General features: G+C 38.0%; 1 protein-coding gene across 1 annotated transcript in view; it reads left to right on the forward strand.

Moving 5' to 3' along the window:
• BLNK (B cell linker) overlaps positions 1–25,983 on the forward strand; it is a 90,085-nt gene extending 64,102 nt beyond the window's left edge. Inside the window, exons 5-26 of the mRNA XM_062496298.1 lie at positions 1,321–1,377; positions 3,333–3,382; positions 4,332–4,372; positions 5,223–5,379; positions 6,526–6,695; positions 7,167–7,248; positions 8,011–8,091; positions 9,512–9,537; positions 10,063–10,091; positions 10,423–10,518; positions 11,277–11,319; positions 14,180–14,207; positions 14,500–14,572; positions 15,152–15,182; positions 16,119–16,161; positions 16,932–17,010; positions 17,429–17,460; positions 18,764–18,829; positions 20,417–20,487; positions 22,927–23,010; positions 24,011–24,166; positions 25,417–25,983. Of these exons, the coding sequence (XP_062352282.1) occupies positions 1,321–1,377; positions 3,333–3,382; positions 4,332–4,372; positions 5,223–5,379; positions 6,526–6,695; positions 7,167–7,248; positions 8,011–8,091; positions 9,512–9,537; positions 10,063–10,091; positions 10,423–10,518; positions 11,277–11,319; positions 14,180–14,207; positions 14,500–14,572; positions 15,152–15,182; positions 16,119–16,161; positions 16,932–17,010; positions 17,429–17,460; positions 18,764–18,829; positions 20,417–20,487; positions 22,927–23,010; positions 24,011–24,166; positions 25,417–25,536 (1,615 nt within the window). The 3' untranslated portion in view covers positions 25,537–25,983. The remainder of the gene's footprint in view (positions 1–1,320; positions 1,378–3,332; positions 3,383–4,331; positions 4,373–5,222; positions 5,380–6,525; positions 6,696–7,166; positions 7,249–8,010; positions 8,092–9,511; positions 9,538–10,062; positions 10,092–10,422; positions 10,519–11,276; positions 11,320–14,179; positions 14,208–14,499; positions 14,573–15,151; positions 15,183–16,118; positions 16,162–16,931; positions 17,011–17,428; positions 17,461–18,763; positions 18,830–20,416; positions 20,488–22,926; positions 23,011–24,010; positions 24,167–25,416) is intronic.
• The last annotated feature ends 460 nt before the right edge of the window (positions 25,984–26,443 follow it).

Raw genomic sequence — 26,443 nt, forward strand, 5'->3', positions numbered from 1 at the left:
CTGCCATGGCCCATTTTAAGAACATGTGTGAAGGAGTAGTAATAACACTTTAAAAAAAAAAATCCCTTTCAGTTTAATTTTATCTTGTGCAATTGCTGTATAATTCCAAATCTGTAACAAGCTATTCCACTAAGTTATGAGAACAGAGTTCAGGAAAAGTTTATCTGTTCACCTCAGACCTTTTGGACCTCTGAAAATGTTTCTGGCAAAGTTCAATTAATTTATTGTGTAATTACAAGTGTGATGATCTAGAGCATGTAAAGCTAATACATACTATAAATACTCAACTTAGAAATGCATCAATATAATTTTTGTGAAAACTATTATGTTAAAATAGTTCCTAAGAAGGGAGTGGGCTTTGTACAGACTTAGCAATACAAAAAGCAAAGGACTTTTGAAAACCAAGAGTTTTCAGGCATATCTTAAATGCTGGGGGAGTGAGCAGAAACACTAGTAGGGAAATGCACCTGTGGGAAAATTTCAGTGCTACATGTGAAGGTCTACTAATATGTATGTTTGGTTATTTTTCTTGGTGTAGCCTGTAAAAACAAGCGTTTCTACAGCAAAACACCCAGACCTCTGCTGCAGTTTCTTTTAAAATTCTTCACTTAATGCAGGAAAACAAAAATGTGGTATAGATTTGAAATAATTAATGTTTACAGTTCCTACAGTATCATGTATGTTAGAAAAGCTAAGTGTATGCCTAAATGTTTTGTTGGCTCGAGCTCAGCATATTATAGGGGGAAATCTTGGAATACATTGTTTAGAAATGGAATAATCTATTCTCTTAAAAGTGGTTCTGAATTTCTGTACCCTGCATTCTGTTCTTGTGTGAGAAGCATCTATAACTCCTTATTGTGAGATGTGTCAAGTGCTACCTGGTTATTTGTTGAAGCTCCAATTTGTGTACTAGAATTAAATGCATTTAAATATGCATGCTCAGTTGGATGGCATTTGATTCTTCCAGTCCCTTCTCATTAACTTGAGGGTTCTGCAAGGATCTGTGTGGACAGTGAGGTCAGTCTGCTGGGTAACCACGCCTTGGCATAGGGTTGTGTCTTTTGACTTTGTGTTGTGGTTTGCACGTTGGGTAGAGTTCTGGCTCTTGTAAAGTGAAGCTCCAGCTGACTTCAAAAGAGCCTGGATTCCAGTTCTGGCAGTCAGAAAATCATACCAGTACTGTGAAAATTACTTTTTAAGTGGATTTGGGTTTTAGAATAAATAACATATGTGAAAAGATTCTAGCAAATATAGATGTAGCTGTGAACTGTTTCAGCTCTGTGACAGAAACATTATTTCTTTTCTTCTATTGATATTCAGGTTCCAAAATGAACAAGTGGCCTTAATTTGCAAAACTGGGAAAGATACTTGGGATCGGTATGCTATTCCATAGCTGCACCATAGCATGATAGGCTGCTTAGACACAGACCTCTGTTCTGTACCTCGTGTGCTTTCGTTATAACATATTTACATTTTCTGCCAGGGCCACTGCCAGGATTTACAGGGCCTGGTACCAAGTGTGGAAGATTTCTGCTTAGCAGCTTAGAAATGTGTGATATTGCTTAAGTCATGTAGTTTGTACCACAGCCCAGACAGCCTCTTACTGTGCCTCAGTTCCACTGTTTTCCAAGTCTCCACCATTTCCGAACAACTCATGGTAGACATGTTGCAAAATGCATCAAGAGATCTTGGTCTCCCCTTCCTAAGATGTGAGATGAGCCCTGGCAGTGGCCCTGGGATTTTCTTTCTAACATGGCTGTGCTAACCTGGACAGAAGACCAGAGCAGAGCTGTTGAGAATGCTTTTTAATTTACTCTTTGTACACTAAGTTATATTATGCTGCAGGAAGTTAAGACCTCTGAGGGTACAGCTATCCATCATTAGTGTTATTAGCCATGAGTAAAGCAGGTTAACATTGCAAAAATAATCTTCCTGGTTTGTTTTTTATTTGGCTTGGGGGGGTTGGGCTTTTTGAGTTTTAGCAATGTCCACACCATTTATTCATTGATCCATGCATGTGCATGGGGTGTTTTTGGTGACTATCTGCACAACAGAATTCCATTAATTCAACTCAGAAGTAGCCAAAGCATTCTCAAAGCAGACAGGAAAATTTGTAAGTTGATGTGGTAGTGCTAGCACGCCACCATCCTGAATAAAAGTGGTACCTGAAGAACTGACACCTGGGCAGCAAGCTCAGGACCTAAGTACTGAGTGTCAGTTCTTGTGGTAAAGCAACATTTGTAAACGCTATTGCTCAGAGATCCCGAAAAAACATTTTTAATTCTTTGAGGATTTGTTGGGTTTTTTTCATTACTTGTTTATTTTTGCAAATGAATTTATGACCTGACTGAAGAACGGATGAAGTCATCAGTTTAGTGGTCAAAGCTTCAGGTCCATGGTGAGATCTCATCAGCACTACAAGGAAGCTGTCAGACAATGTTCAAAAGTCATCTTAAAGAATAATTTTGTCCTTAATTATCTTAATGTTTTATCTGGCTACTAAAAACAGAGTTGTTGTTTTTTTTCCCTCTGCAGAGGCATCAGTCTGGCCTGTGATGTTACACATGCAGTGTTCATGTTGACTTTAAACCCAAATTCTTCTCTTTCATTACAGGGTAATGAAATAATTCAAATAACTGTAATTCAACGTCCTCTTGGACAGCTGCAAGTTAGTAAGGAGGAGTATACATGAATACATACATATATACAATCATATGAACCTGCCTGTATAGCCAAAAAGATCCTTTCGGTATTTCTACAAATTGTCTTTTGATTCACTTGGTAGGTGATGCGATTGTAACAGTTTTCACCAAAAAAGGGACACAACATCATAAAATAATGAGAAGTCGAATCTTTTACTGGGACACCTGGTATATATTTAAATATTAATCATCGAATAAAGTACATGCAAAATTATAGTTCTAAAAATACAAATGGAGAGTGCTCCACCACTTTCTTATGCCATAGTCTTAATGAAGTCTCTGTGAACCTGAACAGATTTTCATCTTCCAATAGATCATCATTTATCTCTGCCCCCTATCTTACCTCTTTCTGGTAATGAGGAAAAGGGGGATGAGCAAGGAATTTGTCCTTTCAACATATGTTCTTAGTGAAAAAAAAAAATAAAATCTCAGATTCTATTTTATTATTTTATCAGTTTCTAGGTTTTCAAAGCATTCTTCTACAGCTATTTGCTAAGCATCTGTGATGGTAATCTGTATTTCTTTAGCTGCAGGTATCTTTTGTTATCAGCTTTTTTATGTGTCTGGCTAATGCTCCCTTCTAGTGAATGTTACTTATGAGATCATAAATGTAATAATTATAATTTACAGACTTAAAAACAAGCCACCGCCAAGTCTGCCACAAAGGGATTATGCTTCAGGTAAGGCTGTATTAATGTAAATTTAAACTGCATGTCTGTGTCAATTTGCTATCTATATGCCTAACAGTATTTCAGTTTTACATTGCCTCATAATTTATTTTTAATGAGAGAACAGGATACCATTATCAACAACTCTGAAGGTAGTTCACACCTCTGAAATGAAAGGCAAGAAAAAAATGATTAATTGTGCCAGCATGAAGAGTAGCAAGTAACCATTCTTTGTAAATCAGTCTTAATCAGAGTTCTGTATCTAGGCTGCTGTGAAAATGGAGCAGAATTTGTAGCCGGCCCCTCCTTAGAGAAACTGTGAAAGTAAATATGGAAGAAATTGAATAAATGCATCACTACAGATTTAAAATCTTAATAATATTAATGTAATGATGACATCATGAATTATCTTAAAGGTAGATCTCTCCTTGCTTATCATACAGCACTGCCCACAAACTAGCCCATGGCTATTTTTACAAGTTAACAGCCATCTTGTTAAGATAAGAATAGAAGAAATCAGGAGTTCTAAAATTATCAGGTAACTGTTCCCTGTTTAACATAAACACTTGTAATTAGTGTGCTGTCTTGGCACTCTGACAACAAGAAGGTGCAGGGCCCAGAGGTCAGCAAGTGTTCCATTATCTAGAAGCTGTCACCCCTACTTAAAAATCAGATGCATTAGTAGACATGGAGGTTAAAGTGCATGCTCTGCTTTTCAGACCGTGCACAATTTGTTATTATCTAATGCTTTTCCAACAGTTCTGAAATAATTTGTCAAAAATAAGCAAGAAGGCATTTAATTTACAGTTCTGTCCAAACCAGATGTGTTGCTCAGAACTGTTTGGAGATTTTCCTCACTCTTTTTTAATTGAATATAATAAGTATAGATTGAAAAACCAATCTAAGATAAACGTTTGCATTCACTATACATCTAATTAAATAACTCTAATGTTTGGTTTAGAACATGCGGACAATGAAGAGGATCAATGGTCAGATGATTTTGTAAGTACATATTTTGGGCTAGTAGGAGGTTACTGTGGCAACAATTTAGCACAAGAAATAATAATACAGGTTTATTTTTAAGTCATCTGCTTGTAGTTGAACTAAATACTATTGAAATGTTATTTTTTTACATCAGTTTAATTCACAAGTAGCCACTGGTTTTCAGCTGCCTCAATTTTTTAATATTCAACTTAGAAGTACTCTCAGAAGGATGGTCAGTGGTCGCCATGAATGCTAAAGTTTTTGGATAAGTAAGCACATGGCATCAGTTTGAGGAACTTCCTAAATTGAACTATGATTTCAGAAATCAGTAAGAGGTTTTATTTGGGGCAGGAAGGGTGGGAGGGGTGAGGAGAAGAAAGCCACTTCTTACTAAAATTGAAAACTTCTGCTAAGATTTTAGAAAACATTAGAATGAAGCAATTAATGGCTGTCAGCCATGTAAGGTAATGGTGCAACTGTCAGCCTGAAGTGACCAGTTTCTTCCTGGAGTCAGATCTTGAGTACCCTTTTAACAGGAAAGGGAGAGGAAGTGACAGCACACCTCAAGATTCACAGCTGGATTTAGAAAGGAACTGTCCTGGGAAGGGAAACAAGCTATTGGTCCATAATTTGAGAACTGAGCTCTTGAGGTGAAAGGACTCCTTGGAGATGGCAAGAAGACAGGGGGCTCCTGGGAGGAGCAGGAGGGGAGGAGGCAGGAGTGCCTCATAGCAAGAGGAGGCACTAAAAGGCAATATGATGTATCCATTCAAGGGTACATTGTTGTAATTTTGTTATCACACTCTTGCAAGGATATTTGTGTTATGGATTGCTATGAGATGAGAAATGGCAAGTTCTGTGTTTCTAGGACAGTGATTATGAAAATCCAGATGACCACTCTGACTCTGAGATGTATGTGGTCCCCAGTGAAGAGAATCCTGATGACAGCTATGAGCCACCTCCAAGTGAGAAGGAGAAAAAGAAGATTCCCTCTGCATTCCCTGTTTCTAGGGGTGAATATGCAGGTAGTCATGGAATAGTTAACTGAGTCACCTTGATAATTGCTTTTTGATCAGTACCTGAAGAGAAGTGGCCTCAAGTGCACTCATCTGTCCTTTCCTCAAGAGTTTGCTATTAATTCTGATATTCAGCTCTTAAGCATCAGGGGTATGATTTATTTTTTTTATTACAGCAGAAAACAGGTTAGTACTGCCAGTAAGGATGTTTATAATTTTAATATAATGTGTCCTAGAGACTTTGATAGACATCTGCTAATGACAAAATTCAAGTAAAGGTGTGGGAGATACTATTAACTTGGGCCTCCAAATTAATCCACATATATTGGTGCAGGAATTGCTGTTAAAGATGAGGCACATAAGACTAGACAGGTCCCTTCTTAATCTTCTCTGTTTCTTCAATCATTATTCCCAAAGCAGTAAAACAGTGGCCCAAATATTCATTCCTTGTTGTCCTTCAAAATTGGTACTAAGGATGATAAATATCCTGAAAAACAGGACAGGATTGAGGTTTTATTTACATCAGTCCAGTATAAATGGATTTTTTTCTTTCTGGTTTTATTCTTTTCAACCATGGATATGTTGCATTGAAGTGAAAGTTAGCTTCAGTTAGATGACGATTTGAAACATGGAGAAAAGAAACATTGACGTGATCCCTGCTTTCATTTATGTATGATACCAGACTGTTACTAATTGTAGAATATTCATCACAGTGTTAAAATACCACATATGTACTCATAGAAGTTTATCAGCTCTTCACCTGTGTGTTCTTTGAAAAGGGAAGGACTTGTTAAAATGACACCCCAGAGAACCTGGCATAATTCATGTTCTAGTCCCACCCAGTGTTGTTTTTCTCACTCTCATATGCACTACACCACCCAGCCACCACCTTTTCCCCAGGGAGTTAAACAGTTGTTCATACAACAGTCAGTGTCTGGGCACCCTCTGCAGCCTGATACAGAGGGCTAGGCTCCTATCCTGAGCAATGAAGGACCTGATTACACACACGTCTCAACATCAAGTCCAGCTGTGCTCAGGTCTGCTGTTTGACCTGTGCTGCAGCCACAGCAAAGACTTTTGCACAAGCAGTAGGAGAAAGTGCAGAGACTGCTGTGTAATTTTTACTAAAATTGTTGTTTTCTGCCACATTAAAAGATAATCGCACCAGTAACCTGCAGCTTCCTCCCATCAACAAACCTCTCCCAAGTACCCCCAGTCCAGCCATGTCCAGAACAAAGAAACCATGTGTGCCATCCATGCCATTGCCATCTCCTGCTGCAAAACCAAAAGTGCCACCAAAGCCTAAGGAGTGCAGTGATGATGAGGTAAAGTTTGCAGATATACTTGTTTTAACTGTGTAAATGTTATAGCAATGCCATGGTCTGGTCTCTTTCTTAGCCTCTGTAGTACAAATCATCTTGTACACCACTAACAGTGACCTGCAGGTACCATACTGATTCCTAGGGGATGTATGCCTGCTCTGAGTACCAAGGAGGCTGTTTAGACCATGGAATAGCTCCTGATCAACCGTAACAAGCTGCAGGCAATGGGAAGAGACTCACCTCAAAGGCTGCTCCAGGACTAGAGGGAAGGGAGGGCTTCCACGCACCCGTGGAATAATTTCACAAAGGGTTTTCAATCTCTGGTATTCCCTTCCACATAGAATGATAAATGTTTGAAATAAGAGTCACTGTGAAATGGCAACTACTGTAAACTGCTGCCAGGGCTTCAGTCCCAACAATTTGTTGACATGATGGAGGTTGAACTGATAGATTTTTGTCCCACATTTCTCCTAGGATAACTACATTGTACCAGTGGACAATGATGATGATAACTATATTGAACCCACAGAAAGCAGCATGTCACTACCTACAAGATGTGAGTTGTAGTCATTTAAGCTTATAATTATTGCTTTATAGTGAAAAAAGATGGGTCAAATTAATGTCTGTTTCTGGGGTTCAAAGAGTGAACATGCAGCTATTAAAGTGATCATAGCCTGCAAAAAGGCAGTTGTCTTCCAATGAAGTTAAAAATAATTTTGGCCTTGTTATAAGCCAAAAGAACCATGTTTAATTTCTGCCTGTCTCACTCAGCTGTTTCAAAGTCCAGCCTTTGTATAACCAGGAGGCTTTTTATGACATACGACCTGCCTTCTCATCCAAGGGAGCAGTAGCATTAAAATTCTCTGTTTGCTGAAGTATTTCAGGAAAAGAACAAGCTTTTTGAGATATTTAGTAGATAAAGACAGACTTTTTGCTTTTATTTTTATTTTTTTAAAATCTCATTATATATGTGAGTATATTAAGTTAGAGAATGAAACTACTACAGCCCAAACATGAAAAGTAAACAGAGAAGAGTATGTAGTTCTGCTCTCTGACATTACTGACAGTATCAAACCTCTTCAAAAAGGCTGGAATACTGAATAATACTTGCTTTTTAAAATGAGAGCTGCTTTCTGACTCAATTGATTTATTCAAGGTCAAACAAAAGGTTGTCCTTTGGACCTATTTAATATTCATTCTTACTGTATAAATGTCACATTGTTAGTTTAACAGATGTGTGTATATATATATAAATATGTGTGTGTATATACACATGTGCACAAATATATATATGTACATGAATAAAATATGTTTTTAGCACCTGTGAACAGATTTATGAAGACAACAAAGCCAGCCCCCCCTATTTCTCCAAAGCCTTCTCTTACTTCTAATTTGCAAGGTATGTGGAGCTTGCCATGCCATTAGAATAAAATAATGTAAGATTGTGGAATATTAAATTATGCCTGATGCATTCACACCACTAACCCTATGACATACTAAAGTAAAACAAAAATATGTTCCTCTTTAGCTTTCCTATGTTGTAGCAGTTGCATTGTCTAGCTTGAATAGTAAATCCATTTTAAGCATGAATAAAATTAGAACAAGTTACTTGCCCCAAATTAATTTATTTTTTGTCTTTTGCTCTAGTGGAGGAACACAAATGGATCAATACAGCAAAAAGAATTCTAGGACTCAGTATGTCAGTAATCCCATTTCACCATAAGAATCAAGACCCAGTACTTTCAGACCATTAGACTTAGCCATATAGAAATTCTCTACAGGCTGATGTCTTGTATGGCCTTTAATAAAAGTGTTCCCATTGAGGTTCTGTAAAGAGCATTTTATTTGGAAAAAGAAACAAAAGCAGAAACAAATAAGAGGAATCCTGTTTGCTTTTGTAAATTCAGATATTCTTGTTTAATCCCTCTCTGCCAACTTAGAGTTGTTTTGCATCCTCACTATCTCATTAATTGCTTGGATATAACCTTTCAGACATGATCCAGGTTCTTTAAGAAGCTTTGCATATTCATCAGCAATGCATTTAGCTTTAAAGTCACAAGCTACACCTGTAAACTAGCATTTCTTTATGAATTACTTAAGATTTCGTGAGTCATTTTCCAGACATTTTAAAATGCCCTTTTCAGTTTCAGCTTTTCTGTAAATCAGTGTTGAGCAACAACCAGCTCCTGACAGATGCTACTAAAAAATAAAACATCTCCCCCTGGTGGGAGCTGAGATGCTTGGGAGCAGTGAAGTGATGAAACTTGACATGAAATTGACTGAAATAGGATTCTATTTTCATTGAAGAAACTGGGCATAGATAAAGATGCTGTTGTTTATTTCTTTTAAGATCTCTGAATTAAAACATACTTGCGTGTCAGAACTCGGGGAGGGATGTTGGCCGTGCAAATGAGCCAGCTTGTATTTATGACCGACTTGATTTCTTCCTCCCAGAGTAAAGGAAAGGCTAAATGCTAGTACAGATGTGATAACATGTTTTTTCCAAACTGACACAGGTGCTTGCAGGGGGGGGGGGGAGGGAAGGAGAAGAAAAAACAATAAGAAGGTTTTGGAGTGGGAGGACACTTGCTTAATATTGTTTATCAGAATTCCTGTGACTTCACCTGAAGTTCCAATGAAAAGATGGGGTGTTCCTGTGCCAGGGTTTTGGTGGCAGATTCAAATCCTGAGCAGTTTCTCCAAGTTATTTTTCCAGAGTCAGAAGTCAAATCAGACAAATTCAGATCAGCTTTTATGGTAACATACAGTATGTTTATGCTACACTAAAGAATGCTTTTTATTTCTTCCCTGTCCTGTAGAAGTCTACGAGGTTCCTGAAGAAGAGGTGAGGCCTTTCAACAGTATGACTCCCTTGCCCTCAGACAGGGTACAAATGTGATTGTGAGAAAAGATTATCAGTCTTTCAGAAGGGAAAACTGGGAACAAATCTCTTCCTGCACTTAAAGCTTTCCAACACTCCCTTTTCAGAAAAGTTGGCAAACCATTTCAAAAGAGTAAATGGGAAGGGGAAGTTTCCCAGTCCTCTGTGATAGCGGTCCAGTCTGTTTAGCAGCAGCCTAAGGGAATGTTTTACAGAAGCAGAACTGCAGCAGAGGAGCAGTGACAGTTCTGACACAGTAATTCTTTTCCCATTTGCTGGTACTGACATAACATATGGCCAAAGCAGATTTACTGATGTTGATTTCTTGCCTCTCGCATCCTAATGTAGATCACCAGACAGAGCTCTAGTAGAAATCTGTATCACAATGCAAAAATAATATCTTGATGTGATGACATAAATAGGATCATACAAATTTATTTTATGGAATCAAAAAGTGACCAAAAAAATTAAGTGCATTTTCTCTTACAGGAAAAACCATCACCACCACCAGTAACCAGGTAACCCGTTGCTGTGAATGTTTGTCCATTATTTAAAACTGTCAGAAAATGTATTTTCTTATCTAGATACTACATGTCTGATAATTCTTTCTCTAGAAGAAATACAGTAACAGGAGAAATACATACAGTAAATATCTCTTCAGATTATCTACACAAATATTACCAACCATTTCTGTGTTCATTTCAATAACCCAAATGTAATACCTATCAAAAACAAATACTCTTAAGGTTGCTTTTTAGAATTTCGAGGGTGAAGGGGGGAAGAAAGATGTTTTTATATTCACTGATGTTAAAGATAATTTTCCTTTCTTAATTCATGTTTCATTACTAGGTTCACCAAGCCACTCACGTTTATGCCTGGTCAGAATACAGAGCACTCCCACATGCACAGTGTGAACAGAGAGTCACCTAAGCTGGATATTTCCAAGTAAGTTAACAGCAGCTTAGATCAATAGGAAATATTAGCATTGAAAAAGTTTTCTTCTCTCTAATGTCTAGACTTCAGACAATAGACAATTGTCAGGACAGTCAGATAGCTAGGGATGTTAGGACAGGGTGAGAATTGAAAGCTCTCATTGCTTTGTGAACTTCTGTATTCAAGCCAGTTTGCCAAATGGATAGGATTTTCTGAAATATGCCTGTAGGGATCTGATACAGGGATAAAATATCTCTGCAAGCCAGTTTAAGGCCCTATTAGCCATCACTGCACGCTTGCAAATTAGATGTTTTTGCAGTTGTGTAAGATTGCTTGTAAAGAAACTGGGCACAGTAAATCTATGGTTCGTATCCCAAGTCTCCGGAGGAAAAGGGAAAAATAATACTTGAGTGTGCAGCATACTTCACTACTGTGTCCCCAGAAGCATAGAAAGCTGCTTCATAACCCCTGCCTTACCTCTAGGTTATTATTTTACAAACTACATTATGTGCCCCAGAAGGAGGCATCCACAGCTCTATGTGTGAGGGTGTTTGGTGAGGTCCTGTGCAGTCACAGGGCACCCAAGGTCTAGGACAGAAGCTCTTTTAGTTCCACACCAAGAGCACAGCATCACCACAACCACTGTCTGTGCAGAGCTGAAATCAAATCCATTTACTGCGACCTCCTTCCCTCTAGATCTTAAAAAGCCTATCTGAGCCAATTAAATAAATAAATCCTATTCATCATAACTTACTGTGTGTATTTTTCAGAAATATTTTGCCTCTCCCCAGAAGTCGTCTTCATCCAAAATCAGTGAGTAATTAATGGGCCACTCTAAAGAACATGTTAAATTTAGTCCTGTTTTATATATAAATAGATGGATTATCTATTTATTATCTGGATGAAATAACAGAAACAGATGACCAAATGTCACATTCATTGAATATTGTGATTGTTGCTATTAATCTTTTGGACAAAAGAGCACTGGACATCTGTATTGATCCAAGAAAAACTTCAAATATTTTAAGGGATATATGTCTCAGTCCACAAAAATAATTTCATGTACTAAAAAATACAATTGTACTTCAGGAGCCTTACTTTAAGTAGTAGAGGATGATTTTGGCCAAACTGAAGCACTTTTCCTTGAGCCTCATTCCTCTCAGATGGTGTATGATTAATGCTTTCTGAAAATGGAAACCTTCTAAAATGTCAGACTGGGTAGTCTGAGTAACTCATATCCCTAGAAAATGCAGTCCTTGAAGGACTAATTACAAGCCTTGGGTCCTAAGGCTGTGTTTCAGCCAGTCCTCTTCTCCCTCTGCTCTTACCCCTAGTCTGTCCCTTCCACTGTGCTGCTTCTTTGAAGCAAACTATTTGGAAACTTGTCCAACTGCAGAAATGAGCAAAAGCAAATCGTAAAATATTATTTTTCAGGCAGATTAGCTCCATAAATTGGTCTGCACCATAGCTCTCTTCACAGCTGTGCCAGCTTGAGAGGGTCTGCATGAGAAGCCAACTATGATGAACAGAGCAACGTAACTGTGTCAGCATCTGTGCCAAAAGCTACGTGCTACATGCTTGTGCTAGCTCTATGCTTGGAATTCTCCCTAAGAAATAATCAGTCTACCAGTAACTATATAGAGAAATTAGACACTTAAAACTAGGAATCTGGGGTCATATAGTAGTTTTAGATGTTATGGTAACACAGTGCAGGTTGGTATATGGGCACCTTATAATCCTACTTTATTCTTTAAACTTTTAGATGTATACCAAGCAGTTCATACATACAGCAGCATCAGCATTTTAGTTTTCCTTCTACCTCATCACAAAGTTATTCCCATTTAGATCTCTATCCTGTGGGATTCTGAACAATTCCTAAGCAGTGCCAAATTTGGGATTTCTCTTTTATTAAATAGTTTGATTTCTCAGCTTTTCTTACCAATACAAGATAAGAAAAAATATCTCGAGTCCGAAGGGAGAATGTTGGACAGAAATTCCACTATCTGATCAGCACTAAGAATACTCCTGCTTCAGAACAGACTCAAGTGCCATATTGCAGCTGAAACCTCTCCATTAATGCATTTTCAGAGCTTACATCTGAGATGGATATCGTCCTAGCTTTGTAGAGAATAAAAACAGACTATCCTTTAGCTGGAGCCACACACTGAGTGAGTTACAGCTCAAGGATGAAGCTCCCAGACAAACACTCAGCTGTGCCATGGGTGTGTTCAGCTCCTGGATGCTTGCAGTTCAGCAGTTTGTCTCGAGAGTCAGTCTAGGAAAAAAGTTACCCAGTGCAGTCCAAATTTTGGGGTCTTCACTTTTCTTGTAAGTTCCTTAACAATTCTAAACAAACACATGATAATGAGCATTATGTTTATCCAGTGCTCTGTTGTTCCTTTCCATCCCTGGCTACAGGACATTGACAAAGCCCAAACAATAAGTGAAACATCTGTTAACTGCTCCCATTCAATCTGTTGTCAGCACTAACCAACACTGATCATGTGCACAGAACTGTAACCCTTGTTCTTCTCAAAGGCCTGAGCTGACTGGGAGAAAAAATTTGCCATGTCTCATTTCCTCAACTGCTGGGTGATGGATTACATCTCTCCAGCTAGAATATGGATGCATTTGTCACTAACATTAGTGAAAAGCCATTAGCTGGGTAGATGAAGACAAATTAATAACTGCTGCCTCTTTGAAAGATACTTATCAGAGTCTCGATTCCCTGAAAGTCAAGAAATGGGTGCCAAAATTAAGCATCTCTGAAAGAAGCCAGGAAATTAGGTGGTTTGTTTCAATTCTAGCATGGTGACAGAGAGAGTCTATTCAGTTTCCTCCATTCAGTGGAAGATGTGTTTTTAGTATTGTCAAACCTCCTGCAAAATTTCTGTCTTCCAGGTCAAAAATTAAACATGGACCAAAAGGTCTCACTGCAAAACTAAGGCCAAATTTTCTCAACACTTACTACAAGCAATCTCAAGATCATTAGAAAGTTCAAAATCTGATGGTTGCTTAAAATTTTTCAGATGACATCATGAAAGTATTCTGGATACCATATACCTTCTGTACAAACATTTATTTAAAAATTACTACAGATACCACAACCATATTGATTATTCATGCAGTTCTCATTTAATAATCAAAGAATCATTCAGGGTGAAAAAGGCCTCTCAAATCAAGTTCCACCTGTTAATCCAGCACCAATGTGTTCACCACTAAACCATGTCTGTAAGTGCCACATCCACATGGCTTTTGAACACTTCCAAGGATGGTGGTTCCACCACTTTCCTGGGCAGCCCATTCCATGCCTCACCACCCTTTCAGGCAAGGTAATTTTTTCTAATATCTAATCTAAACCTCTCCTGGTGCAGCATAAGGCCATTTCCTCTTACCCTGTTACTTGCTACCTGGGAGAAAAGACTGATGCCCTCTTTTCAGGTGGTTGTAGAGAGCAATAAGGCCCCCTGAGCCTCCTTTTCTCCAGGCTAAATATCCCCAGCTCCCTCAGCTACTCCACATAAGACTTGTGCTTCAGTCTTTTCACTAACCTTGCTGCTTTTCTCTGCTCCATTACCTCTATGTCCGTGTGGTAGTGAAGGACTTTAAACTGAACACAGTAATTCCTTTTTAAATTCTTTCATATTAAACCTAACCTCTTTTTCCATTACAGGACCATGAAGCAAACAATAATGATGAAAGTAAGTATTCAGATGAAAACACAGCAATATGAGAGGAACTAATATGCCACCAGTTACCATAATGCAGCGTGCAATGTGGTGTGTCAGTGTAAATTTTATCTGTACAGTCAGCAGTGAGCAGGAAGTGTTACTGAACTCCTCCTTTGCATAATCAGACTAAAAACATGTTAAGAAAAATAAACCAATGGATACTTTTTACCTTAATTACATTAACACTAAAATAGCAATGAGGAAAATCCACTGTTCGGATACAGCTCATGTTGCATACTAAATACGTTGCTTGCATCTCTAGGTCAGAGGTTCAATAACACACAGGAGTCCAGGTTTCCCACTGGAGCAGCTCCATCTCCGTTACCAAGGGGCCTGTGAGTAAAAAATGATAAAAATACTTCTTGGATGGGGATGGGTTTAATAGGTGTATTAGGAGCTAACTCCTATCCTTGCCTATAGCAATTAGAATTCAGGAATAATATTTAATCCTGTTCGTGAAAGATATCCTGCCTAGGTAAAGGCAAGCTGTTATTTTGTTAATTCTGGAGGAATACTGTTTGTATGCCAAGTGGCCTTGGCCTTCACTGCCTTCCCCTGATGGCAGATGCTGTCTGCTTTGTCTGATTCAGTCCCATATTGCAGCACTAGCACATGCAAGCCTAGAAGTGCAGAAAGCTTTCACTAAGTTCTCCTGCACCACCCAAATCATGTTAGGCATTGGACAGAGTTGTAGCTTCCTTGTGTAAGTACCTTTACTGAGTACCCACTTTGCATCTGATACCCTTTTTCCTTATTTATTCTTGTTTGTTTCTAACTGCTACAAGTATCCAGTGAATCCCATCTTAGACAGAAATACCCTGAGAACCAATGAAACTGATGCTTAGTTGCTGAATGAATCCATGTATCTGCTAAGTAACCATATTCTTTATTTTTCTTTTTCCTCCACACTTCAGCAAGAAAACTTCTAATGCAGTAATTTCACCGGTAAGTTGACTTGTAATTGCATAATCAACCAAATATTTTATTAGATTTTTAATTTATTGTAAAGCTTAAGTTATTGTAAAACTTAATTCTAAGGAAATATTTGGGTGTTATTATATGAATGAAGATCAGTGATCTTTCTGCTCAAGCAGAAAAATATTTCAATCAAAGCAATGTTTGAATTCAGTACTCTAGGATGTAACGATAAACACAGTGCACAAACTGAACAAATGAGAAGTAAATGGGAAAACATGCAATTCAGAAGTATTCCCAGAATGTACAGGGCTGCCTATGGGGAACATGAGTGCATTGCAAGAGATAGCTCAAGAAATATGCAGGATTTTACACCAGAATTTGTCTGAGGTTTTTCAGTAAGTATTTCATCATTCAAAAAATATTCCAAACTTCTTGTGGGCAGAAAGTAAGAGGACTGGTTGAAATTTTCAAAGAAATTAATTTGAAAAATGTTTCAAATCTGGCAGTTTATTATCATTGTTTCAAAATGAAAAAAAAGAATCAAAACTGGAAGATTGGCTCACAGTTAAGCTAGAACCAAAGTGACAGTTTAATTTCCAGGAAACAGAAATGTGTTCAGATACTTCTATGCATAGCTCAATAAGGGTGAAAATCAAATTTCAGTTTCCAAGTATTTGGGATAGACTTTTCATTTTTGGGCCTCAGATAAGAATGAACCATCTAGATTTTACTTCTTCTCCATCTATTTATACCCACAAACTGGGCTTCTTTCCAAATCTCCTTTGCAAAATCCCAAACTTCAAGATCATACAACTAGAGGCTCTTCACAGAATGGCTATGTCCCTGCCTCCCAATTCTTCCAGGATGTTCTCAATTCTAAGCTATTTCACAAAATGTATACATGATAAACATTTGCTGTACAAGTAGTGTGCCAATTAATACTTGCTTATCCTTTCACTGCAGAAACCATGTTTACCTTCCAGAGAGACCTTAACTGCAAATGAAGGTAAATTATAGCTACTACTGCGAAAAAAGTTGAAAAATTACCTGTTTTGGTTTTTTGTTGTTTTTTGTTTGTTTTGTTGGGGTTTTTTTGTTTGTTTATTTGTTTTTTAAACTAAAGACATGAAACAAACAACACCACATTTAACTTACTGTAGGTTTTTGAGGGGTGTTTGGTTTTAGCAGTTTCAAACTGGATCTGGGCAGCCTTAGCTGCACTGAATATCATTGTTCTCTAAAAGCAGTCACAGTAAAACTGCTGAGGTTACTGGCAGGGTAATGTAGGACAGTAATGGACCAGCAGCGTGCCCATGTAGCCCTGTCAGTGGAGAAGGGGGAAGGGAGGGATGGGTTCTGAACTCAGCTAGAACCACCTCTCGTGGAGCCAACTCCTGGCAAGAGCCAGTCCCTGGCACAGGCTGGAAATCCATCCCGTCCCGTCTCTGTGTGAGGTGGTGGTTCCTCCAGGCCAGGCTCAGCAGGAGCTGCTGCCCCGCTCCAGGCTGGGATGCCAGCCCAGCCCCTGCAGGCAGCCAGCCCCAGCAGCTCCCCCGTGTCACCGAGTCTCACCCAGCCCTGCAGGCATCCCTAGCACAGATATTTGTCTAGAATTAGTTATCAAAAAAACCCCACTTCGATGGCAGGCTGCCCTGTGAGGAAAGCACCCCAAATTTATAGCAAAGAAACCCTCCTTCACCCACTGGGACTCCCTAATCTGGGATAATAGGTTCCTGAAGAAACCTTGACTCTACCGTTTGTTTTCCCAAGCTACAGAAAAACCTACAGTACCAGAACGACGGCGCAGTTCCAACCAGGGACTTCCACTTCCCCCCCTTCCAAGTGGTGCCCAAAAGTAAGATCACTTTCCATCCTCTTTTGAATATTTCAGTGCACCAGCTGTGAGAGGCTCAAAGGGGGAGCACTCTTTTCACTGGAGCCTTCTTGTTGCTTTTTCAGAAGATTCACAGTACCTCACAGTAGCAAAAAAATGAATCATGGCAAATGAATTCGTACAAATACTATAACCATCACCAAAAAGCATGAGGATATAATCTGTAACAAGGTGATGGAGATTTAAAACATGTTTAAATTCCTACTAGTGGGATATCATGTTTTTTTAAATACCTGTATCAGACCCATGTTTCTTCATGAACAAATGAGTGAGATGGAACACATTCTATCGCTGCATGCTCCAAATACTCAATTTTCATATTATCAGGACTGGGTACATCCTCTCAGACCTTTCTGTAATCTCTCAACATTTATTTCAGGCCTCTGCTCCAAAAGACCTCAATTCTGCCAAGTAAGTATAATTCAATTTCTGAATTAAAATGTGATTAACTTGTAACTTCAAATTAATCTTTGAATTTAAATTATTTCAAAATACCTTGCACATTAATTAATTTGGAGTTAATGTATCCATAATGCATAGAAAGAGGAGGTCAAGTATCCAGGATCTGAGCTAATAAAATTAAGGGAGTATCTCAGAATTATTGATGGAAAATGGGTGCTTCATTTACATTTTTGAATACTGAGAATGTCTAGCAAAGGCAGTTTGGGTGATTTCCCATCATAATAAAGATTCCATCAGTCTTCGCTGTCACAGAATAATCTTAAATATTACATTTCTGGGCTGCTTCAGGCTTCTGTTACCTGGAAGACAGATTATTATTGCATTCAATTTATTCTTACTCTACAGAAGGAAAAAAGAAGGTACTTTTATAATAGCAAATGCTAAAGCTCTTCCCTAAGTAGTGCTTTCCAAGATGGACTTTGTTTCAGTTCACAGCTAAAAACAAATTAAGCAATATGTGTATAAACCCCTCTTTGTACAGAAGTGTAAATTAGATTTAACATTTTGCTAGTTGCTTGTTAGCAGACACTTGTCTGACCTTCCTGCAAGTTCTTTACTGTACCTATTCAGTCTGAACATATCTTTTACACTGTAAACAGATGGTGAGAATGGCACATGGAAATCTACATGTGGTGCAGTTTAAACTTACATGCTGTTCTTAGTGTATCTCTTTCCTGGAAACATTTGCTTGGTGCATGGTGCAATTTTATGTCCTGTGCTGAGGAAGTATAATGTGGTTCACATTAATGCTCTTGACTGATGCACTCAGGTTTGCCTGCTCCTGTCACACAGCTGATGTGCTTCAACTTGAAGCATAAACTCTTACTACTCCCAGAACTGTAACTATTCTTCAGCACCATCTGGTGCTAAATGATGCTCTGATTAGTAATCTTTTCTGTAGCATAATCCTGTTCTGTGCCAGGCCCAATAACAACTTCATAACACATACCACTAGACCCATAATCACTAATGTCCCTTCAGCATAACCTGCCATCTCTTCTTTGTCCCCATACAGGCTTAGAACTAACTTCCATCTTCATCATTAAAAGTACTTATTTCCCCTATGGCACTGTGTCAAATGCTCCTCTGAAGTCCAGATTAACTACAGTGTCACATTCCCTCTTTGTAGAACTCTCTTATTTTATGAAAGAGCTGTAACACTTTATCTGCTTGGCTAAGATTCAGATTTTCTCTTGCTAATTGCACCTTTACTTGCAGATGTTGATGTTATTTCTTTCAAATTCTCTCCTAGGGCCTTGTGTTCTGTGGAATCAGACAAAAAGCCCTGTAGATGCTCAAGTCACTTTTTCCACTTTAGGTATAGCAATTATGTTTGGTATTCTTTAATCATTTGGTACCATCCTGACTTGAAAATTATGTAAAATAACTGTTACCACCCCTGAATTTCATGTGCCAGTTTTCAAAATTTCCCAGGTAAATATTATCTGGGCCCATCAGTTCAATTGAACTGAAGTAATTTAAGCTTTGCTTCTAATCTGAATGTGGAAATTTCCATTTCCATGCCAGAACTACTATTTGTTTAGTACCTAGGTTGTCTTTAAAATCAGTAAAATTCTTATTGCATAAAGCTCCATCTCTCTTTTTTACACACAGCCAAGGCATCTTTCATTACTTAATATCCATTTGTCAAGTATAATTCACTAATCTGACTGACTTCTGGCATTTCTTGCTTTATTTATACAATGTACTTTCAACTGTAGTTTTAACAGCCAGTCAGTCAAAATTTTACAGAAAAACCAAAATCCATATTATTGAATAGCTTTCTTCAGGTGATTATTAATTCATTGAGAGCTGGAACTTCTCCCTATAATGTCTCCCCTCCACTTGGGATGCAGCTTCCAGACAGTTGCATCTCTACTACAAAAGTTCTAAATGTACTTCACACAATTGACTTTGAGCTCTCAGATCCAACTGAATTTTTTAATTCTGGTCACCATATGGTCTTCTCTATAACATTCTTACTGCTTTCTAAACGAGTATCTAAATCAGAATTTTATTAGTGAAGATTTGACAGTGCAGTCTGCAGAGCACCATATCCAGAAACGGTAGCATTTGTTTTCCCCAGAAAGTATAACACACAGGAAAAAAAGCCTCCCATGATAACAAAATAAGTATCACTCAACTTTCTATAATGATCTTCTCTAGTATATTAATTTGCATCCAGCTATGTTCACAAGTGTCTATAGCAGACACCTACACTCTTGGGCCAAATTCTGTTTTACCAGAAGGCGATTTTCCGTATTTATTTCTGTCATATCATTACTGTGCAACACTACTCAAACATTTCACTTCTGATTTCTTAAACTCTTACATCTCTATTTCAGCCCTAGTAACTATTTTCAACTATGCTTTGTTATTGCAATTACAATTTAGCACCATAATGTTTTTATTAATTCTGCTTCTCCATTTAGCTGTCTGGACTTCTTGCACATGCATACAAACAGCTCAGGTAGTCTAAATTGGTAAATAATTGTCTCTGAAATACATTCATTTTCCTGACTCACTCACCTGTGAGGCTGCTTATCACACCAGACTGAGCATTATTTGCATCGTGTTCCTGCATTTTCTTATCTATTGCTACATTCATTCATTTGGTGGTGGAAGAGTTTTCTTCCTGTATTCTGAGTCTGGTTTTGGCTAATAACTGAACTGTTTTCCAAACTGGTTTTCTTTTCATAAGCAAGGCTACCTTTTAGGGAGGCAAGTGTCCCAGCACTTATATAGGCCCCATTCCTTGCCAGTAGAAAACAAAGCTTTCCTGAGCGATAAAGCTTTCCAGATCTTCCAATGTCCTTGCACAACAGATCAGTTTCGTACATCTTGATATTACATATGTCAGCAAATATATTTTAAAAATTTATGCGTGTTGTTTTCTCTTTTCTAGAATTGCCAGAAGCTGTAAACCGTTCTTCCCCTCCCAGCAGCACTTCCCCTATTTCCAGTTCTGCAGACCAGGTACAATATTAGCTAAATTCATATTACAGAAATCTCCTTATCCTTTATTTTAAAATAGTTTTTCCACTCCTATGCCCTTTCAGAAGAAAATTACAGTCCTTTTTTTTTTGAGGGCTTTTATGCCCCCTTTTGCAGTGAGGCTTTTCTGTAGCACAAATAATCTCAATGTTAGCTTTCATTAACATACGTTTAGAACATATAGCATAGGAGAGGTTTGACAGTGTAGAAAAATATGTAAATAGTATTGTATTAAATCTTGACATTCTACCAATCACAAAAAACTTCAGTTCATGTCTTCCTGACTCTCCAGTTCGTACTTTCAACATCATTTAAACAGGGAAATCTGTGGTGATGTACTTAAGTCTAGTCTTTGATATAGATGGCTATTAAGAGTTTTTAATTGCCTCCTTTTTTCTAACTTACAGCTGTACAAATTGTGCACAGGAAAAAAAAGTACAGTAAGCAAATACAGTGATGCTGCAATGCCTCCCCTATGTGTTTAATTCTCTCCCAAGTCCAGCTCCTTCCTGTTCTTTTAAATAGTTCTCTCCTCATTAAAGTTAATGCTGTCAGTTTTATGGCCAATTCTTTTTTTTATGTGTTTTGTTGCAACATTAAGCTTTGAATTATCTAAGCAAATGCAGGGTTATTTTCATTCCTGTGCTATTCCCCTTACTCTCATTTTAGATGAAGGAAGACCACAAAATGCAAAAAAGCCATTCTTATAAGCCTAGTAGTCACAAACAAGGTAAAAACAGTTCTGTTGAGTGTAAAACAAAGGCTCTATCATGGAGAGCCAGTAATAGTAAGTGTTCTAAAGTCTGACATGACAAAGATAATACAACAGTGAAGAACACAAAGGATTTGAAGTTCTGGGAAAATTTTAACTGTATGTCATACTAGATATTTATTATAAAAATTACTTTCAAATAAGCAATCCAGAAGACTCTACATAAACAGCTTGTAGCAATTACATTTGCAATTTTTATGTAACAGCCATGGGCAGAAACAGAACTTAATAAAGATCCATTTTGTTAAAAAAAAAATTAAGTTGTTATTTTCCCATCATATATACAGTGGTATCATTTGCTGCAGCATCCTGTTCAATACAGGTGCTCACAGATGTCATTCATTCCCATGACATTTACTCTCTGCTTGGTTCCCATCAAAACACTGGCAGCAGCTGTCTGCTTCTACATTATAGGCCACAGATAGTGGTAGAAGAAAGGTCTGGTGCCCACTGATCCCTTCTTTTGTTCAACAAAGGTTTGTTCACTGGACTCATTCTCTGCATGGGCAAGTACCTTTCATATTTGCAATTCCACTCACCCTTTCTTTTTCCAATGAATGGTGTGACTGGAGAAATACATGGGAAATTTTTGAAGGTAAAATGATATATTATGGCTTGAGCCAGTCTAAGAATTTAGTCCAGTGCCCTCAAAATCGAGGCTCTGCTCTCTCCTCACTGTCAGCTCCCCTTCCCAGCTTCTCTAATCTAGCAGTGGGTTGAGCCAAGTCATTAAACTGACAGAAAACCAGCTTGGCAATCAAACACAAAAAAAGAAAAAAAAAAAAATAGCAAAACAAAAAATGAAAGGTTGTTTTTGGGTTTGTTTTGGGGTTTTTTTGGGTTTTTTTGTTTGTGGTGTGGTTTCTTTGTTTTTTGGTTAGTTTGTTTGTTTGTTTGGGGTTTTTTTGGTTTGTTTTTGTCCTGCAAGATTAATAAAGTGAATTAACTCACCATGGGATCCGATGAGCAACAAAATAAGCACAAAGGAGAAGCCAAGACATTCCCTTTCTGGCAGCAGTAAGTCAGCTAGACCAACTCAGTTAAAATGTACAACCTTTTTTGTAAAGAGGTTACAAGCCTGTGTGAAAATTAACTTTATCATTAAGCTTGTTACTGTAAAGCTGGAGCAAAACTTACCCAACCTTCCTGCTGTCCAGGTGGAGACAATCATGATTGTGCTCACAAATAGCATTAAGTATATGGGAAACTTCATTCCCAAAGCATAGACACCAACCAACTCCAAACACCTCATGCCCACAGCTGAGCAGCATTTAAATTGTTAATGGTCTGTTTATTCCTCGACATTTATTCCTCTTTAATTTCTACTGGAATAGCTTTCTGTCTTTAAAACTATCCATCTTCAAAACAGTTGAACCTGACTGCTTTCCTCAGGGCATCTCTCTTTTGTCATTTATCAGCCTTCTCTATCACAAATTTGTTATCATTGTTTTGACACTCCAGTTTTTCTTTGCCCTACCTCTATCCAACTAAAACTGTGAACTCCTGGCAAAGATGCTTTTAAACTCTGTTTTCTGTATTTTAGTTCTTCATAGCTGTCGTTATTTGGCAGCAACTACCCTACAGGCCATATTCTTTATTATTATCATCATTATTATTTTACAGGTGAAACAATGTTGCTCTCTTTTTAGGATGCTGGTGTTCACAGTAAAGCATGGTATGCAGCTACCTGTGATAGGAAAATGGCAGAAGATGCATTGTACCGATCAAACAAGGTAGGTCACTTTCAATGAATGTCTATTTTATGGGGGGAAAAAAACCCCCAAAACTTCAAATAAAAAAAAATTAAATACAACCAAAAGTATTCAAAGAGCATCATTTGCTTTGTGAAAAGGTCAGAACTACAGTGTCATGCAATTACTGTCAAACCTATTAGTTTTGATATTAGTTAATGTTGGCTTTCACTGCAACACAAAGTTTCATAAGTAACTCAAAAGACCAAAGCACTGCAGAGAAGACTGCTGAGGAACATCTTCTAGTTCATGCACCCCCCTTAAAAGAAATGCAAAGCCCAGTGGCCTTTAAGTGGTCTCCACCACTGTCCAGTGGTTCATGTGAAAACAGCTATTTGGAAAGGCTGGGGTTGCTATGCATTTTGAAATGGCAACACTGTGCATTTAGGTATTTGGAGAATTTTAATTCTCTCAGCTATTCTTTGTACAAAATCTAGGGTCACAGGAGGGAAGAGGAGCATGTAGAGTTGCATCCTCAGCATGAAGTACATTTCCACTCTTGTCTAAGTCCACAGAGCAGGATAAAGGGGCAGAGCATGGGGGTTATCACCAGGCGAAGGTTAGTGTGTGTTAGTGAGCACAGGACTCCATAGTCAGGAGTGCAGGTGCTTGACTGTGGTGAGCTCCGTTCTACAGCTCTGGAGAAATGGTATCTCCACCTCTCCCTGCTTTCTTGCCTCCTTCCTGTCACTGATAGGAACTATTCCCTAACAATCTGTGGACCCCAACAGATGGCTGCCACTGTGTATTTATTTCTTCATTTTCTTTCTGTTTGAGAGAACAGGTAGCAGCAAAGATGATTGTTAAATGACACCTTTGCAAGCTACTGTTAGCAGAAATAAATGCTACTTCTCGTCCACTGCTATTGTTTTTCTAATTGGAGAAAAGGGTTTAATGCTAATATAAATCAAAATATTAAGTCAAAACTAAACTAAGTTGGAAAGAAATGAGCCAAATACACTGACTACTTTTCTCTCTTTAGGATGGATCTTTTCTAATAAGGAAGAGTTCTGGGCAGGACTCACGGCAACCATATACACTGGTTGTGTTTTACAACAGGAGAGTGTACAACGTTCCTATACGATTTATTGAATCAACAAGACAATATGCACTGGGCAGAGAAAAAAGTGGTGAAGAGGTGAGATGATGTGGGGGTGTTTTTCCTAACAGTTTTCAATTATATACCTTTAATAAGCAAGGATTAAGATATACTGTACTATGATCAAAAAGATTCTTCATGTATGAAGGTAAAAATATACCCTTTATAATGACTGATCTGTCAAGCTAGAGAAACCAGTGTTACAGCAGCTCCTGTACACTATAACTAAAACTACAGATCAAATTTAAAACATAACTCATAGAGCTGTTTAAATAAAGTTAACAGGGTAAGAGCTGCAGCCATGAGATAAATTTTCTGACTGTTTATGGTCCTGTTTACCTTCTGTCTAAGACTCTAGTTATGCTTTTTGGAAAACTTCAAAGGAAGAACAGCCATGCTCAAAAAAAACAAAACAAAACCCCTCAACACTATAAAAAATGAGAATGACATTACTGTTAATACTGTTTTCACATAAAGAAAATATTAAACTTTATCTCTGGAGTGAAAAGATCACTGGTTATCTACTCTGCCACAGAGATAACTATTCTGATAGCAAAAGAGAAACTTGGAACACAAATACCAATAAAAACAGTTTATCACTACTTAGAGTAGGCTTTTCAGCAACGTGAAAGTAGGCTTAACAAAGACTAATTATCTTCCTCCCAGGCACCAGTTTTGAGATCAGAGAAAATCTAAGAGCATGGAGCTCACCTGGTCTTCAACAAAGGGTAAAAAATGACCTCCAGATAAATAGACAGTCCAAAGTCTTTATCTGACCAAAGTCCAAAAGGAAAAGCAACAGACCTAGCAGATTCTGCATACTAATTTACAGTGACAAACATCAAAACTGCATAACTAGAACAGTTTTCATAGATGGCTGCCTGGACATAGCCTTCCCTCTGAGGTGGCTGAACAACATCTGCCACAGCTTCTGAGCAGCCAGTCTGCAGCCTACTGTAACATCAAGGTAAAATGAAATGTCAGTTTACTATGGCCCACAGCAAAATCAGTGGTTCAGTTTGTGCAGGTGGCAATCACAAATGGAAAGGAGGAGACAGCTGGTGCCTGTAATATCTTCTATTGTCTGTATCTAAGCTGTTTATGACTAAAATTAGAACTAAGAGAAGGATCGGTGCTCTCACTAAAAGGCAAAGCATCTAACTTGATAACAAGTAGCTTAACTCTTTTCAGTTATGTGAGAAGCAAAGATAAAAAGATGCAGTGATTACTGTCAATATTATACCGTTCAAGGAAGCCAGCACTAATCATTTTTTGTTTTCTTTATCCAGCGCTTTGACAGTGTTGCTGAAATAGTAGAGAATCATCAGCGCACCTCCCTAGTTCTGATTGACAGCCAAAACAACACAAAAGACTCAACAAAATTGAAACATATTGTAAGAGTTTCTTAATGAAACTGAACTGCTAAAATGAAGACCTCTTTAATAATTTCTTTCAACATCCTGAGACATGGACAAGGTGTTAAAAGAAGAAAATCCAAAATGACGGGAAGCACTCTTCAAGTACACCTACAGAGGAGTAAGAAATGCATTTTGTAGAGTTCAACCCCACATCAGGGAAGTGTTCACATTTAACAGAAGAAGCCAAAGCAGATAATGCTGTCATGTGTGACAACATGGGTATCCCAACTCACGAGAAGAACAACTGCATACCACAGCCTGGTCCTCTGACTTCTATTTCAAGATAGATTTCTTAAAGGACATTTTTGTTCTACAAATGAGAATACCCACAGTGATCTACTCTTTCAATTTATGTTTACCACTTATCACTGCTTTCAGCAATTTCTTTGTAAAGTGCACAGCCCCAGAAATTAGAGCAGCTTGACCTAATGTACCACTGTGCACAAGTTGAAAACAGGACTGTACTTTGTGATTAGAGGCAATAAATCCACCTGAATGTTTTAGATTTATGGACGTGTTGTACTTTCCCTCAGCTTCACCCTGTTTCACTGATATTTTTGTTTGTATTTTCAAGTGTACAAATAACATTTAAAAATCCTGTAAGCTGAATAGTGTAGAGACTTTGCTGGACTGCATTTCTTAGCACCCTTCCAGCAAGAAAGCATCAGTTCACTAGCATCGATGTTGTAATGTATGTATTTGTATGTGCTCCTTCACAATTTGTTATGAACAGTATCACTTTTTACAGCTTTATCTCATATATATCTCTCTACATATATATATATATACACACGTAATTTGGCTTAATGACCCTCAAAGCTTTTGTCTTCAAATTGCCTACTGTTGGTGACCCAGGTGCACAGCATCATTGCTAAATTACCCACTCAGTTCTTGCTGA

The sequence above is a fragment of the Cinclus cinclus genome, chromosome 7 (assembly GCF_963662255.1).
Source record: "Cinclus cinclus chromosome 7, bCinCin1.1, whole genome shotgun sequence".
Classification (NCBI taxonomy): domain Eukaryota; kingdom Metazoa; phylum Chordata; class Aves; order Passeriformes; family Cinclidae; genus Cinclus; species Cinclus cinclus.